This window comes from Carassius auratus, chromosome 14 (assembly GCF_003368295.1).
Source record: "Carassius auratus strain Wakin chromosome 14, ASM336829v1, whole genome shotgun sequence".
Taxonomy (NCBI): domain Eukaryota; kingdom Metazoa; phylum Chordata; class Actinopteri; order Cypriniformes; family Cyprinidae; genus Carassius; species Carassius auratus.
Genome location: NC_039256.1, coordinates 32,208,481 through 32,225,388, shown reverse-complemented (window position 1 = coordinate 32,225,388; position 16,908 = coordinate 32,208,481). Strand labels below are relative to the sequence as shown.

The window sequence follows — 16,908 nt, the reverse complement described above, 5'->3', positions numbered from 1 at the left end:
AAGCTTTTTGAGATGTGTTAAAACTGGATGGGGGTAAAAGGATAGCTAATTTATGTAATGTGACTTACATGGTGCACATGTAGTTTGATTTAGTTGTCTAGACACACTAGGTTAGGGACTATATTTTTTGTTTGGTTAGTTAGTGTAATTGAGTTACAATGCCTCAGACATTGAATATGTTTTCCTTTTCACATTTTTCTTAGATACTTTCATTCACACCTAGTGTGAAGATGGTAATGGTCTGAACTGGTCCAATGTTCCCCTTCTTAATCCCTAGACACAAAAGAAGAGCAAAAGAAGGGTTGTAACACACTACAATAAAAACTAATAGTTTAAGAAATGTACAGAAACACATTGGCACTTAGCACGACTCACACACACTGATCATACTGTCTGTATGAAGATTTATTACATTTATTCTGATTCATGTTATTTCGGTGACAAAAGTTCCGCTGCAGTATTAATGTCATGAAGAGAAAAGAAGAGACCATACCATCTCACTGTTACTGATTCATCAAGCTGCTTAAAGCATTATGCGTAGAATCACTTATCAGTCTTTTCTCAATTACCAACACAGTTTCACTGATGATCCAGAACAAACAGTAAACCCGGATCTAGATCTAAACGTAAGCCCAGTTCCAGATCCAAAACTTAACCCAGATTCAGTTCCAGATCCAAACCCAGTTCCAGATCCAAAACTTAACCCAGATTCAGATCCAGATCCAAACCCAGATTCAGATCCAAATCTAAACCCAGATATAGTTCCAAAACCAGTTCCAGATCCAAAACTTAACTCAGATTCAGATCCAGATCCAAACCCAGTTCCAGATTCAGACCCAGTTCCAGATCCAAAACTTAACCCAGATTCAGTTCCAGATCCAAACCCAGATCCAGAACCAGTTCCAGATCCAAAACTTAATCCAGATTCAGATCCAGATCCAAACCCAGGTCCAGATCCAGTTCTAGATCCAAAACTTAACCCAGATTCAGTTACAGATCCAAGGCGAGTTCCAGATCCAAACCCAGTTCCAAATACAAAACTTAACCCAGATTCTGTTCCAGATCCAAACCTAAACCCAGTTCCAGATCTAGATCCAAACCCAGTTCCAGATTCAAAACTTAACCCAGATTTATTTCCAGATCCAAACCCAGATTCAGATCCAGATCCAGTTCCAGATCCAAAACTAAACCCAGATGCAGATCCAGAGCCAAATCCAGTTCCAGATCCAAAAATAAACCTAGATTCAGATCTAGATCCAAAGCTAAACCCAGGATAGAGCGTCTGAGTGAATGTGGTCTGGACTGTGTGGATGAGGCTCATTGTGTCAGAGACGCTGTAGAAGGACAGAGTTCCTGCACTGTGATCCACAAACACTCCTATTCTACTGCTGATGGACTTCACAGAGACATCAGTCTCAATGTTATTGTGTATGAATAAGTAACTGGAGGGAGAGCAGAACAAACTCCAAGACTGATCATTATTTCCAAAGAAACACTCATTACTACATCCCTTTCTGCTGATGCTCTTATATGACACTGATATAAACACACCTTTATCTCCACTCCACTCAATCTCCCAGTAACAGCGTCCACACACACTCTCTCTACACAACACCTGACACACATTATCAAATCTGTCTGGATGATCAGGATACGGCTGAAGTGAGTCAGTGGCAGTAATCAGTCTGTTGTTCTCAGACAGACGGAGGTTTTTATTCACTGTGTTCGGATCCAGAGTGAGCTGATGGGAATCTGATGGAGATAAAACACATCAGAATCAGGAATTATGAATCGGTTTGATCTTTTCATGTAGCTGAACTCTTCATGTTCAGTGTATTATCAGTGTCTCACCAAAAGCAGTTATTGTAAATGAAATGATCACAGATAATAGTTTTGATTTACTCTGCTTGACTGAAACCTGGCTAAAACCAAATGATTATTTTGGTCTAAATGAGTCTACTCCACCAAACTACTGTTATAAACATGAGCCCCGTCAGACTGGTCGTGGCGGGGGTGTTGCAACAATATATAGTGATATTCTCAATGTTACCCAGAAAACAGGATACAGGTTTAACTCTTTTGAAATACTAATGCTAAATGTTACTCTGTCGGACATGCAAAAGAAATCTAATGTATCTCTTGCTCTGGCTACTGTGTATAGACCACCAGGGCCGTATACAGAATTCCTAAAAGAATTTGCAGATTTCCTCTCAGACCTTCTAGTTACAGTTGATAAGGCGCTAATCATGGGAGATTTTAATATTCACGTTGATAATACAAATGATACATTAGGACTTGCGTTTACTGACCTAATAAACTCCTTTGGAGTCAAGCAAAATGTCACCGGGCCCACTCATCGTTTTAATCATACACTAGATTTAATTATATCGCATGGCATCGATCTTACTGCTATAGATATTGTACCTCAAAGTGATGATATTACAGACCATTTCCTCGTATCGTGCATGCTGCGTATAACTGATATTAACTATATGTCGCAGCGATACCGTCTGGGCAGAACTATTGTTCCAGCCACCAAAGACAGATTCGCAAATAACCTGCCTGATCTATCTCAACTGCTATTTGTACCCAAAATACACATGAATTAGACAAAATTACTGACAACATGGGCACTATTTTCTCTAATACATTAGAAGCTGTTGCCCCAATCAAATTGAAAAAAGTTAGAGAAAAACGTACTGTACCATGGTATAACAGTAATACTCACTCTCTCAAGAAAGTAACTCGTAGTCTTGAACGCAAATGGAGAAAAACTAACTTAGAAGTTTTTAGAATTGCATGGAAAAACAGTATGTCCAGCTATAGACAGGCTCTAAAAACTGCTAGGGCAGAGCATATACACAAACTCATTGAAAATAACCAAAACAATCCAAGGTTTTTATTTAACACAGTGGCTAAGTTAACAAATTACCAGATGCCACCTGATTCAAATATTCCACCAACGTTAAATAGTAATGACTTTATGAATTTCTTCACTGATAAAATAGATAACATTAGAAATACAATAGCGAATGTAGATTCTACAGCATCTAACACTTCAGTTTCATCCATCGCACCCAAACATAAACTGCAGTGCTTTACAACCATAGGACAGGAGGAGCTAAATAAACTTATCACTGTATCTAAACCAACAACATGTTTATTAGATCCTGTACCCACTAAATTACTGAAAGAGCTGTTACCTGTAGCCGAAGAACCGCTTCTCAATATCATAAACTCGTCGTTATCTTTAGGACACGTCCCAAAACCATTCAAGCTGGCGGTTATCAAGCCTCTTATTAAGAAACCAAAACTAGATCCTAGTGTACTGGCAAATTATAGGCCTATTTCAAATCTTCCATTTATGTCTAAAATTTTAGAAAAAGTTGTGTCTGCTCAATTGAGCACCTTCCTGCATAAAAATGATCTGTATGAAGAATTTCAGTCAGGTTTTAGGCCCCACCATAGCACAGAAACTGCACTTGTTAAAATTACAAATGACCTGCTCCTTGCGTCAGACCAAGGCTGCATCTCATTTCTAGTCTTACTTGATCTTAGTGCTGCGTTCGACACCATAGATCATGACATACTCATAGATCGATTACAAAACTATACAGGTATTCAAGGGCAGGCTCTAAGATGGTTTAGATCCTACCTGTCCGATCGCTACCATTTTGTTTACTTAAATGGGGAGTCATCTCATTTATCATCAGTAAAATATGGAGTGCCACAAGGATCCGTCCTAGGTCCCCTTCTATTTTCAATATACATGTTGCCCCTTGGTAATATTATTAGAAAATACGGAATTAGCTTCCACTGTTATGCTGATGATACTCAGCTATATATATCAACGAGACCAGATGAAACTTCCCAATTATCTAAGCTAACAGATTGTGTTAAAAATGTAAAAGATTGGATGACAAAGAATTTTCTCCAATTAAATTCGGATAAGACGGAGATATTAATTATTGGACCAAAAAACATTACACAGAATCTTGTAGATTACAATCTGCAACTAGACGGATGTACTGTAACTTCCTCTACAGTCAGAAATCTGGGTGTTATATTAGACAGCAATTTGTCTTTTGAAAATCATATTTCCAATGTTACAAAAATTGCATTCTTCCATCTTAGAAACATTGCCAAGCTACGAAACATGTTATCTGTTTCTGATGCAGAAAAGCTAGTTCATGCATTCATGACCTCTAGACTGGACTATTGTAATGCACTTCTAGGTGGTTGTCCTGCTTCTTCAATAAACAAGCTACAGGTCGTCCAAAATGCAGCAGCGAGAGTCCTTACGAGGTCAAGAAAATATGATCATATTACCCCAATTTTACAGTCTCTGCACTGGCTACCTATTAAGTTCCGCATCAGTTACAAATTATCATTACTTACCTATAAGGCCCTAAATGGTTTAGCTCCAGCGTACCTAACTAGCCTTCTACCACGTTACAACCCATCACGCACCCTAAGGTCACAAAACGCTGGACTTTTGGTAGTTCCTAGGATAGCAAAGTCCACTAAAGGAGGTAGAGCCTTCTCACATTTGGCTCCCAAACTCTGGAATAGCCTTCCTGATAATGTTCGGGGTTCAGACACACTCTCTCTGTTTAAATCTAGATTAAAAACACATCTCTTTCGCCAAGCATTCGAATAATGTATCTTTTTAATTGTGAGTGTAGTTGCATCTGATCAAAGGTGCATTTTTATTCATTAGCTTGGGTTAAACTAATTTTACTTTGTTGGATCAGCAGCTATGCTAATGATGTCTGTATTTTGTTTCTATGTTTTGCCACGGGATTCACATCCCGTGGTAACTAGGATTTACACAAGCTCCAGTCTGGATCCAGAACACCTGAGAAGAGATGATGCTGACCCTCAGAGGACCCCAGATGATGCTAACCCTGAATGAACAAACAGAACTAACAATTATTCCTAAATGTGTGACTTAATCATATAATAACTTAATTAATAATATTGATAGTTCATCGTCTAGCTGACTACGTCTTGTATTATTATTATTTTTTAGTTTTTCTAAAATCCTGTCAAATGTGCACAAACTACTAGCTACTACTAAATATTGTAGAAACATAATTTTCTGTAAAGTTGCTTTGTAACGATTTGTTTTGTAAAAAGCGCTATACAAATAAACTTGAATTGAATTGAATTGAATTGTCTCAGTACAGATGAACATATTTCTGTGCAAATGATCATTTACATAATTTATAAAACTCTTCTTTCACCTTCTACAGGAAGAACATGAACACACTCAGAGAGTTTTTCTGCTTGTTTTCTTACTGACTTACATTGTAGGAAGTCCTTCCTGGTTCTGGGAACAATGCTGGTGAATGTGACTGTGGAAATCAACAGACATGAACAGAGTGATTCTCATGATCCTGCATCTATTCCTAAGACATTTTTAATATGATGTTCTCCGTGATACGAGATGATGATGGACTGGTTTCTGAGAGCAGATCTCCAGGACTTTACCTCTGTTTGAGATCTTCTTGAGCTCCTCTTTACAGAAATCCTCCAGTTTGTCTCTGAGCTGATGGACAGATTCTCTCAGATCATCAAAAGAGACAAGAGAACTGAAGAGATCATCATTTACGTCTGTAGATTCAGGGGGTGCTGAGAGAGACTGGAAACTCTACAGAATACAGAAATCAAAACTCATCAGCTCCACACTTCACCCAATAACCTGCACCAACATCAGATTTGATCTTTAGTAACTCTCCTCAATCCAGCACTTACACAGCATCAGCTTCATTCTTCTCATATTCATTATCACAACAGAGCTACAGATTCTAGTGTTTGCCTCTTACACTATATGTTAGCTTTCTAGTAAATAGATAGGATGATCAATTTTATAGAATTTTAGGATCACCTAATCCAATTTTGATGAACGTTACTCGGAATCTGTATAATTTCAGTTTCAGTATATTTCAGTATAAGTTTATTTAGCAGCTCAAACATTGAGATCAGTCTGAGAAATGCAGAAGACACAGAATCAGAGAAAATGTTCATACATTGCTCATTGGTGCTCTCTAGTGCTTCTCTAATTCAATGCATGATCAGATGAGAGTCTGGCTGATGATTATATAATAAGACACTCATGAACTGTTTCTCTGTGAGTCTCTGTCACAGCAGGATCTGCTCAAGTCCACTTTGATCCTGTTCTTGTAGATGTGTGTTACCTGCAGGAACTGGATGTGATCCTGTGTGTGTGAAAGCTGTTCCAGCTCAGCGTCTCTCCTCCTCAGATCATTGATCTCCTGCACCAGTCGCTCCAGTCGTTCTTCAGCTCGACTCACTGCAGTCTTTTCCTGATCTCTGATCAGTCGTATCAGCTCAGAGCGGCTTCTCTCAATGGAGCGGATGAGCTCAGTAAAGATCCTCTCACTGTCCTCCACTGCTGTCTGTGCAGAGCGCTGTTAGGACACACAGTGATTCAGCTTCAGTGTGTCTGAACTGAGACGGAGACAAACTTCTCTTCTTCTCCAGACTCACCTTATGAGACTCCACAGTGTCTCTCAGCTGCTGGAGATCTTTCTCTCTCTGCTGGATTCTCTGCTGGAGCGTCTTCTGTGTCTCCTTCAGCTGCTTCTGCAGGACAAACAGATGATAGTGAATGGTAGCCACAGAAAACTACTGGCAATAAATCATCATGAACAGATCAATCCAGTAAAAGTGGAGCTGAAAACTAATGGCTGTAGGTTCAAACTCCTGAAGTGATGTTCATTTACAATCATTATACATGAATTACTACAAGTGTAAGTATTATAAAAGTAAAAATGAGAACTTCAGACTGGCAGTTTTTCTGTGTTATGCGTAATTAAACTGTAGCTCTATAAAAAAATAGACTTGGATCACTACACTGAGCATTAACTTAACTGCTAGTGTTAAATACCTGTTTCTCTGTCCTCTGTGCGGCAGCTGATACAGTGTCGTGGTTTTTATGTTCATCCATCGTACACAGCACACATATACATTTCTGGTCAGTGCGACAGAAAACCTCGAGGATCTTCTCATGTTTCTGGCAGATCATCTCCTGCAGTCGTCCAGTGGCATCAATAACTTTGTGCGGCTTACGTGAATGAAACTCCTCATGACGGTCAAAATGAGTTTGACAGTAAGAGTTCAGACACATCAGACAGGACTTGATGGCTTTGTATTTTCTTCCAGTACAGACGTCACACTGCACATCTCCAGCTCCAGCGTAACAGTCATCAGAGAGTCTGGTCTTCTTCAGTTTCTCCACCACTTCAGCCAGCATGGTGTTTCTAGATAAAGCAAGTCTTGGACTGAAGGTCTGTCTGCACTGAGGACAGCTGTAGAGTCTCTTCTGATCCTCCTGATCCCAGCAGTCTGTAATACAGATCTTACAGTAACTGTGTCCACAGGAACTGGTCACTGGATCCTTCAGGAGATCCAGACACACTGGACACAAGAACTCATCCTGAGAAACTCTGGCTTCAGCCATTTTACTGAATGAATACAGAGACACAAAACACACAACAGCTCAACTAAACTGCAGTTTCTCTTTCCCTGAACTCACGTGATTCCTGTTTTCTGGTTCTGTGTTTGAGTCATGTGAGTAAACAAAAGTGCTCCTGTAGAGTCTCTCTCTCTCTCTCTCTCTCTCTCTCTCTCTCTCTCTCTCTCTCACACACACACAAACACACACACAGAGAGGAGAGAGAGAGAGAGAGAGAGAGAGAAAGTGTAATGCACTGCATGGAGTCTTTAGTGTCTGTTCTGTTAATATCAGTGTTGTGCATCATTCAAATGAACTGAGAACAACTTTAAATTACAAACAAGTTAATGGTTTTATTTGGTTGAGCTGATCGTTTAGATATATAAATCTGTGTGTCATTATCTTTCTCTAGTTCTCTCTCCTCAAAAGCAAATTCTTCTCAGATCCTGCATGAGATCATATTCAGTCTCTTTTCAGAATAGCTGGAGCTCAAAGCGTAGGAATTCAGTGAGCTTCTTCTTTAGAAATACACCTTCAGCATGTATAATGTCAGTGTATCCAGCAGCTCAAGCAGTGAGCTCAGTCTGAGAAACTCAGAAGAGAAAGAATTAGAGAAGATGTTCATTTGTTGCTCAACGGTGCTCTCTAGTGCTTCTCCAATTCACTGCATGCTGATGGGAAGATCTGTGAGAACAATAAAAAAAAATCTGTCAAAAGGCCATAAAGTACAGTGGCTGTAAAGTGACTTGGTCGGTTTACTTATTTTTGTCGTGGCCACGAGATATTAATTTGTGGAAATGACATATTGACTCGTGGGAATGTTATATGTCTTGCCCACAATACAATTTTGTCTAGGTAACGACATCCTTATGGCGTGGCCACGACTTCTTGTGTTGAGGGAATTACATGTTTTTCTCATGGCCAATTGCATATCACTGCACTTAGCTGCCTGCCCAACCGTCAAAGCTGCCCACCAGTCTGGTTCTCCCGCTAATAGCCCTCCAGTACCAGAGCCATGCAGGTTGAATCCACACGTTTGTCATCTGAAGAACACAAACGCCGGCTCGCAGCGGGACTCTGCCTTTACTGTGCCACACCAGATCATGTCATCCATGCCTGCCCAGTCAAGCCCCCATGTCTTTCGGTGAGTACTATCCATCAGAACCTTGTAATTTCCAAACTTACCACGATGCCAGTCCAAATAGTCACCCCAGAATGCACGGTTTCTGTTTCAGCCCTGGTGGACTCAGACTCCTCGGGCAACTTCATCTCACAAAGCCTCCTAAGCCGTATCCAGTTGCCATGCTGTTGGCATGCACAGGAGCTTTGAGACAAAACTATACAAGGTAAGCCGTTAGTAAGTGGGTGGGTTACATTTCAGGCTCCTCCATTAATCCTCAAAATTGGGCTCTTCCATTAAGTGGAAATTAATTTCTTGGTACTGGAGGGACCCAGGGTTGATATCATCCTGGGACGTCCCTGGCTAACGTTACATTCTCCATAAATCAGGTGGAATTCATGTGAGGTAACTCATTGGAGTTGGAGCCATCAACATTGTCTCACCACTCTTCCTCATCCATTTCTCTGTTCTTCAGGTTGTCAAGTGGCTTCCACCCTTATCGAGAGCCCTGATACTGATGTTGCTCCAATGATCCCACCTGATTATATAGTGTTCAAAGATCTGTTCAGCAAGCAGGCAGCCACCCACTTACCATCCCACAGGCCATGGGACTGTGCCATGGACCTGCTGCCTGATGCTAAACTGCATAAGGGTCGAGTCTATCCACTGTCCATCCTTGAGTGCAAGGTTATGAAGTAATACGTCAAAGAGGCCATCAAGCAGGGATTCATTTGACCATCCAGCTCACTGGCTGCCTCCAGCTTCTTCTTCATGGGCAAGAAGGATGGGGGCTTGAGGCCTTGCATTGACTATTGTGTCCTAAATTCACAGACAGTCAAGCTGCCGTATCCACTTCCCCTGGTCCCTGCCACCCCCCAAGCTGGACCTACTGAGTGCTTATAACCTTGTTCAAATCGGCAAAGGGGACAAATGGAAGACAGCCTTCATCAACCCTTCTGGTCACTACGAGTACTGCTTTATGCCGTATGGACTTGTTAACGTCCCCTCTATTTTCCACAGTTTCATGAATGAGGTGTTCTGGGAATTCCTCCACAAGTCAGCCTCAGTTTACATCGATGAGATCATGATCTATTCCCAGTTCCACAATCTGTGAAGGAACTCCAGATGTTCTTAGGATTTGCTAACTTCTTTATTCAAAACTTCAGTCTACATACTGCACCATTGACATCTCTCCTTAGAGGTAAGCCAAAGTCCCTGTCCTAGACTTTCACCACCCATGAAGTATTTCAAGTCCTGAAGAACACATTTAGCATGGCTCCCATCCTTCGCCACCCGAATCCTGAGTTTCCGTTTGTGTTTGAAGTGGACACCTCCACCACCGGCGTAGGAGCTGTGCTATCCATGATTGTCAGCCCCATTATCTGGAGCACAGACAGACAAAAACCTGCTCCCCTGGGAGGCCCAGAAGGGAGGATTTATGTTAACTGGCTCTGGACATCTAGGCAGCCAACGGACCTTCTCGGTCCTCCAAGCTCGATACTCATGCCCCAGTATGTCCCAGGATGTCATAAGGTATGTCCGCAGTTGCTCTGTCTGTGGCATGACTTCCACTCCACATCAGCTCCCAGCAGGCAAATTTGTACCCCTACTTGTTCCTCGAAGGCCCTGGTCCCATCTGGGGATTGACTTCATAACTGACCTGCCCAACTCTGAAGGTAACACATGCATCTTGGTAGTTGTGGATAGATTCTCTAAAGCCTGTAAATGAATTCCCCTAACATGATTACCAACTGCCCTGGAAACTGCAGAACATCTATTCAACCATGTCTTCCCCAATTCATCCCCAGGGTATGGAAAGCCTTCTTCTATCTATTAGGGGTGATGGTAAACTTATCAACTTAGTACCAACCACAGACGAATGGCCAGACTGAGCAGAAGATCCAAGAACTTGTACGGTACTTCCGGGCATAGTGCCAAGGAAACCAGCACAGCTGGAACCGTCTCCTTCCCTGGGCCAAGAACTAAGTACCACCGGCATCACTCCCTTCCAGTGCATGCTCAGCTACCAAACCCCTTTGTTCCCCTGGACAGGTGAACCTTCAGATATTCCAGCTGTGGACTACTGGTTCAGAACAAGCGAGAAAGTGTGGGACTCAGCTCATATCCACCCCAGCATGCCATACAGAGACACAAGGCTTTTGCGGATGCTCGACTTGCCGCCACTCCAGTTAACAATCCAGGGGATAAAGTATGGCTATCAACAAGGAATCTGCGTCTCCGTCAGCAATGCATGAAGCTGAGTCACTGCTACATTGGTCTGTTCATGGTCGAGAGCCAGATCAACGAGGTCACCTACAGGCTCCCATTACCTCTCAGGTGCTGCATTCACCCCTCATTCAATGTTTCACTACTCAAACCCTTCTTTCCTTCCACTGCAGATGCCCCGGAACCTCAGTAGCCCCCTCCTCCGGAAATCCTAGCCCAACCATCCATGTACCAGGTGAAGGAAATCCTATTCTCGCGGCAACAGGGTGCCCAGCTGGAATACCTGGTGGACTGGGAGGGGTACAGACCAGAGGAACATTCCTGGGTGGCCCGGGATGACATTCTAGACCTCATGCTTCTTGAAGAGTTCCATCGACAACATCCTGATGGGAATGCTGCCCAGCGTTGGTCAAACTTTTTAAAAAGTTGAGGGAACACATATCAAGATATGCCTCAGAGAGTTCCAGATGTAGGGGCATTCATGCCGAAATCTCACAGTGGCTTTATTTGGTATAGATGTCGCTGGTGAAAGATGCTCCAGAGACCCTGCAGGCCTTATCCCTTTTTCTTCAGAGGAGAACACTGCGGTCCATGTAACAAGCCAATGCATGAATGAAGAATTTGAAGGTTTCCACACGTTCAAGGGTGTAAATGTATCTAAATAAAAAAAAATTATATTAGACCTATTATATATATATATATATATATATATATATATATATATATATATATAAAACAAAGGTTTTCTGTTAATGAGATTTTGTTCCAGTTTTTTGACAGAGAAAGTGACAGAACAATGAGTCTGAGACAGATATTAATGTTGAGGAGGACACTGATTATAAGGCATCCTCCTCAGATGAGAATGAGACTCTAGTGTTGATCCTCCTGTTGTTTCTCAACCAACAGCAGACACAATACCTTCCAATAATTAAAAGATGCTATGATCCTGCTCACAATTTGAATAACAGTAAGCTTAGTGCTGCTTATGTCATTAAAGTGGTTCAAGGACCCACCAGATATGCTGTCAGCCATGTCCAAGATATTACATTTGAGCTTTTCATTACACCATCAGTTGAAGAGAATATAGTTGAAATGAGTGTTTTGTGTGTTTGATGTGGCTGACTTGCAAGCCTACATTGGGTTGCTCATTTTGGCAGGAGTGTGTAAGTCAAAATGAGAAACAACAGAAAGCCTTTGAAATGATGACACTGGAAGGTCAATATTCCCAGCCACCATGTTTCTAAAGACATTCCATGTTTTCTCTAGTGTCATATGCTTTGCTGACAAAGAAACACGAAAGCGCAGATGAGAGCATGACAAACCTGCAGCAATACTGTATATATGGTAGAAATGGGTCCAGCGATTACCTCCTCTTTACATTCCAGGCCCCCAGATCACTGTGGATGAATGTCTAAATCCATTTCATGACTGCTGTCCCTTCAAACAAAACATGCCAAGCAAACCAGCCAAATATGGCATACAAATTTGGACCGCATATGGTGTAAAGTCCATCTATGCCTGGGATATGCAGGTGTACGCTGGTGAATCCCCTGGACAAGCACCTGAAAAAAAGGCATTAGAGCTGTACTAGACATGACTGAGAGACTGCATGACCATAACATTACATGGGATCATTTTTTTAAAGGTCTGTGACATCTTGTTCAGATACATTGCATCATGGATTCTATAAAATATCAACAGATAAAAAATATATATACATTTATAAACAACTGTCTGGATATTCCAACAGAACAATGATCCAAAACAAACATCAAAATCAATCACAATATGAAGATTCTGCCATGGCTGTCCCAATCCTCTGACCTGAACCCTGTAGAAAATGAGTGGGGTGAACTGAAGAGAAGAAGAACCAACATGCTGCTGTGAATCTGAAAGATATGGAGAGATTCTAGATGAAGATCGAGGAATTGTCACCGATCTCTTGTTGGGTGTTCTCCAAACTCTTCAGTGGCCTGTAGCCAGAAGAGAGATAAACAAACTCAGAGTTGCAGAATAAGTTTTGAGTTGACAAAAACCGATAAAGCCAACCTTGTTTAGATCAGGGGCCTGTACCATGATGGTAGCTGAACAAACTCAAAGTTACAGGATTAGTTTTGAGTTGACAAAACCAAACCAGCAACTCCAATCCGTCTTTATTGGTACCATGAGGCTGATCATCAACTTTCTGCCAACTCAGGCTTGATGTAGAGTTAATGCATGTGCATATGAAAGTAATGAACAACCAATCACATGCCTTGAAATTGTGATTCACTTCTCATGAGAGAGTCAGTGCAATTCACTAGCAAAGATGAAAAAGATTGAACAATATGAAGAATTTAAACACATTTACATGCGATGAAATGATCTATCCATGATACATCTATCCACATATTAATATATAAATCACATAAATAACTAAGTAATTATCATTAAACCCAGACAATTATATTTTTTAGTACTAGTCACCTTTAATTTGGAGCAAGAGAAACTGGGGAATGACTTTTTTCATCAGACTTGTGTCACTTTGCTCACATCTGATCAGGGCTTGAAAACGAAAAAAAAAAATTCTGCCGGCGTTCACTCCGAGCAGAATCGATATTTTAACGTTTCTGTTCTACGTTCCTGTGATATTATTACCGTTCCGAAACCGGTTCGGGAGGAAGAAATACCGGTTAATAACGTTTTTAAAATATGTATATATATATATATATATATATATATATATATATATATATATATATATATATATATATATATATATATATATATATATATATATATTTATTTATTTATTTGCCTATAATTTGCCTAATAATAATAATTTAATAATAAAGTATAGTGTTTTCCTTATTCAAAAAAAGGAAAAAAAATAGAGATCTAACGTTTACAGTTTACAGCTTGCACCAGATTTTGTCCAAATGCAAGCTAGGCCTATACTATACTATCTATCAACACTTTAAAAGTATTTTTAAGATATTTATAAAATGTTTGCTGCATTGTTAAAGAAAAACACTTGTATAAGATTGCGTTTTGAGAGTAAAAAATAAATAAAAATAAAAACGTAAGTCGCGGTTCACAATGCATTTTATTAGCCCTATTACTTTCCGAAATAATGAAGGCTAAAATGCCTGTAGTATGAAGCAATATTTTTTAAAAAAATTATAAAAACAGTTATTATTTTCACTTCAAATCAAATCCTCTAAAGTTTAGGCTATAAAAACCTCAATCCAAAAACAAATGAATGTAAGCTGAAGCTGGCACATACCTCTCCCACTCGGCACGAATCCAAATATCTGGATGCTAAAATGTTATTTAATATAAAGAATATATAATAATAATAAATGTATAATAAGTAACACTGTATTTGCGTCAGACAGACGGACTCCAAATTTCATTCAATAATTATTTTGAGGTTAATATCAAATGAAAACTGTTCAGCTTCTGGGAACTTTGTGAAGCTCCGCTAGGCTATTTTAGTTCCCCTCACTCCACAACAAAATAATTTCAATTAACAGTATTCAGAAAAGAAAAAAAAAAAAGAATTACAAATATAAGAAGCTATAGCAATATTAACAAGAAACCAAAACTAATTAATTTAGACTAAAACGAAACTGAAGCCAAGGTTGGGTTTCTCATTCGACACAAAATCAAAGTGTCCCTATTCGCCATGTATTTAAATAACAAATTATTCAAAAAAAAAAAAAAAAAAAAATAGCCTAATGTTTGTAAACATTGTCTGTCTGTATTTTGTCTATTTCTGAATGAAATAAAAAAATTCTCTAAAAAACGTATACACAAGTTTCTCTCTCTCTAGGCTATATATATATATATATATATATATATATATATATATATATATATATATATATATTAGTGCTGTCAAAATTAGCGCGTTAACGCATTCGATTAATTTGAAATATTTAACGCGTTAAAAAAAATTAACGCAATTAACGCGGCTGCAGTTTTTTTTTATTTTCAGTTGTGGCCTATGTGTGTTCAACGTGCAAAGAAATATGGATAAGACCAAGGAAAGACTTTTAGACGGAAAGTTTCAGTATAAAACTCTGCCGGATTACTCTTCAGTCTGCCACAAGAAACATTACTCTTCATTCAGTCTGCCACAAGAAACAGCAACATTAAAATCATGAACTCAAATGTCATTGTTTAAAAAAAAAAAAAAAACAATGACTGTAACAGTGCGTAAATCAGACCTTTCTGTAACGCTAACGTTAATAAGCTTAAACGAAAATAACAAATAATTGTGTAGCGGAGTATTTTTTTGTACACAGTGCCGCGAACTGTCAATCACTCCTGTGCGCGTGCATCACTGTCCTCCTCAGCTGCAGCAACTTGCGCTCTCTCTCTTCATCAAGCTTTAAAACAAAAAGATCATATTGTCTTTGTGCATAGGCTATAGATTAATTAGATAAATGAATATCTAAATTTGTGCCTTGCCGTCTAAGGTATTTTTTTAGAACTTAGAAAAAAGATGCTGCAGCCAATGAACAGCCAGCGGGGGCTGCAGGACGACTCAACCTCCGCAGACAGTTTTTAATGTTTATCAGACAATAAATACTCAAGATTTTGCTTTAGTATAACTCACAACGAGTTTCACACACCTTCTCCGGCCACGTTGAGTTGTTGACACTTAACAGTGGGAAAAGCGACACATGCGCTATTCACTTGTATAACTTAAGGGTGAATGGGTAATGTAGTTTCTGCTCTGGGTGGGATGAATTAGGAAGCTTGCAAAGGGAAGGGCGCTCTGAAAATCGGCAGTGCAGGTAAAAGATTAAAACCTCTATTAAAACAGATGTCCAAATGAGCGTACCGGTACGCTACAAGCACGTTCTGGGCGCACGGAGAGGTGGTCGTACGCTCGAGAGCTATATTTGGAAGTGGCGGTACTGAGTACTGGTGCGTACTGGCCACTTAAAGCACTGGCAATGACTATACTTTGGAATTTTTTTGCAGTCCACTTAGAATTCAACATGGAAATCATTTTTGTTTTTTATTGGCATTGATTGTTTTGAAATTCAAATGGTACTTACATGCCTGTGTTTTTATTTCTGTAATAAATATGGCTTTCAAGCCAACAGTTAATTTGGAGGAAATTGATGGTTTATTGCAGGTATGTTGTTTACATGAGAAAATCAAGTTACAAGTTAAACAAAAATTCCAATAAACAATCATATTTTGAATTTAAATAGTTTCTTTGTCTTGAGTTTACATTAATTATTTACATTTTACATTTACGTATCCAAAAAGTTTCAGTTTTTTAATTGCGATTAATCGCGATTAATCGCGATTAATTTAAAAAAAAAATTGGGATTAATTAGTTAATTTTTTTTAATCGATGGACAGCACTAATATATATATATATATATATATATATATATATATATATATATATATATATATATATATATATATATATACACATATATATATATATATATATATATATATTAACCATGCAGGACAACCTTTTTAAATATTTTGACAATTTACTGAAAATAAATAAATGACTTTTTAAACCGTTTAACTGATTATTAATCGATCAAAATCAGCTGATCTGAGTTTGCAGAGATGTATAGTAACGAAGTAGAACTACTTCACTACTGTACTTAAGTACTAAAAGGCGGTATCTGTACTTTACTAGAGTATTATTTTTTTCTCCTACTTCCACTTTTACTTCGGTACATATTTTCGCTGAGTTTAATACTTTTACTCCGATATTTTTTTTATGTGCTGCATCGTTACTCGTTACAATTATAAAAATGTTACGAATCATTCCATTACAAACCACTGCCAGAACTGTAGATGGCAGGTTTGATGAAGCTGGCACATCATTGAGCGAATCAAGCGATTAAGAAGACTGCGCGTGCTGACTGAACTGCTGTGAAGAGAGAGATGAACACCGAGCCGAGCCAGATAATGACTCGTTCACGAGTCAAGAACCGGTTGCATCGGTTCTCGGATGACCAGTAACGTTAGTTCTTTCTGACAGTTCGATTCAATAAACCAGTTGAAGAAAACAGTTCACCGATTCTTTTGCGATCGATGCAATGGCGTCATTGGC

General features: G+C 39.3%; 2 protein-coding genes across 3 annotated transcripts in view; one reads left to right on the top strand and one right to left on the bottom strand.

Annotated features, from left to right (window-relative positions):
- Positions 1-16,908, top strand: part of LOC113114360 (uncharacterized) — a 575,280-nt gene that overhangs the window by 37,106 nt on the left and 521,266 nt on the right. The window lies entirely within an intron of this gene.
- Positions 54-7,664, bottom strand: LOC113114371 (tripartite motif-containing protein 16-like). Its single transcript, XM_026281289.1, has 6 exons — positions 6,914-7,664; positions 6,514-6,609; positions 6,201-6,434; positions 5,494-5,653; positions 5,310-5,357; positions 54-1,752 (listed from the first exon to the last, which is right to left on the bottom strand). Exons 1-6 carry the CDS (start codon positions 7,484-7,486, stop codon positions 566-568), a joined length of 2,298 nt encoding a protein of 765 aa, XP_026137074.1. The 5' UTR covers positions 7,487-7,664; the 3' UTR covers positions 54-565.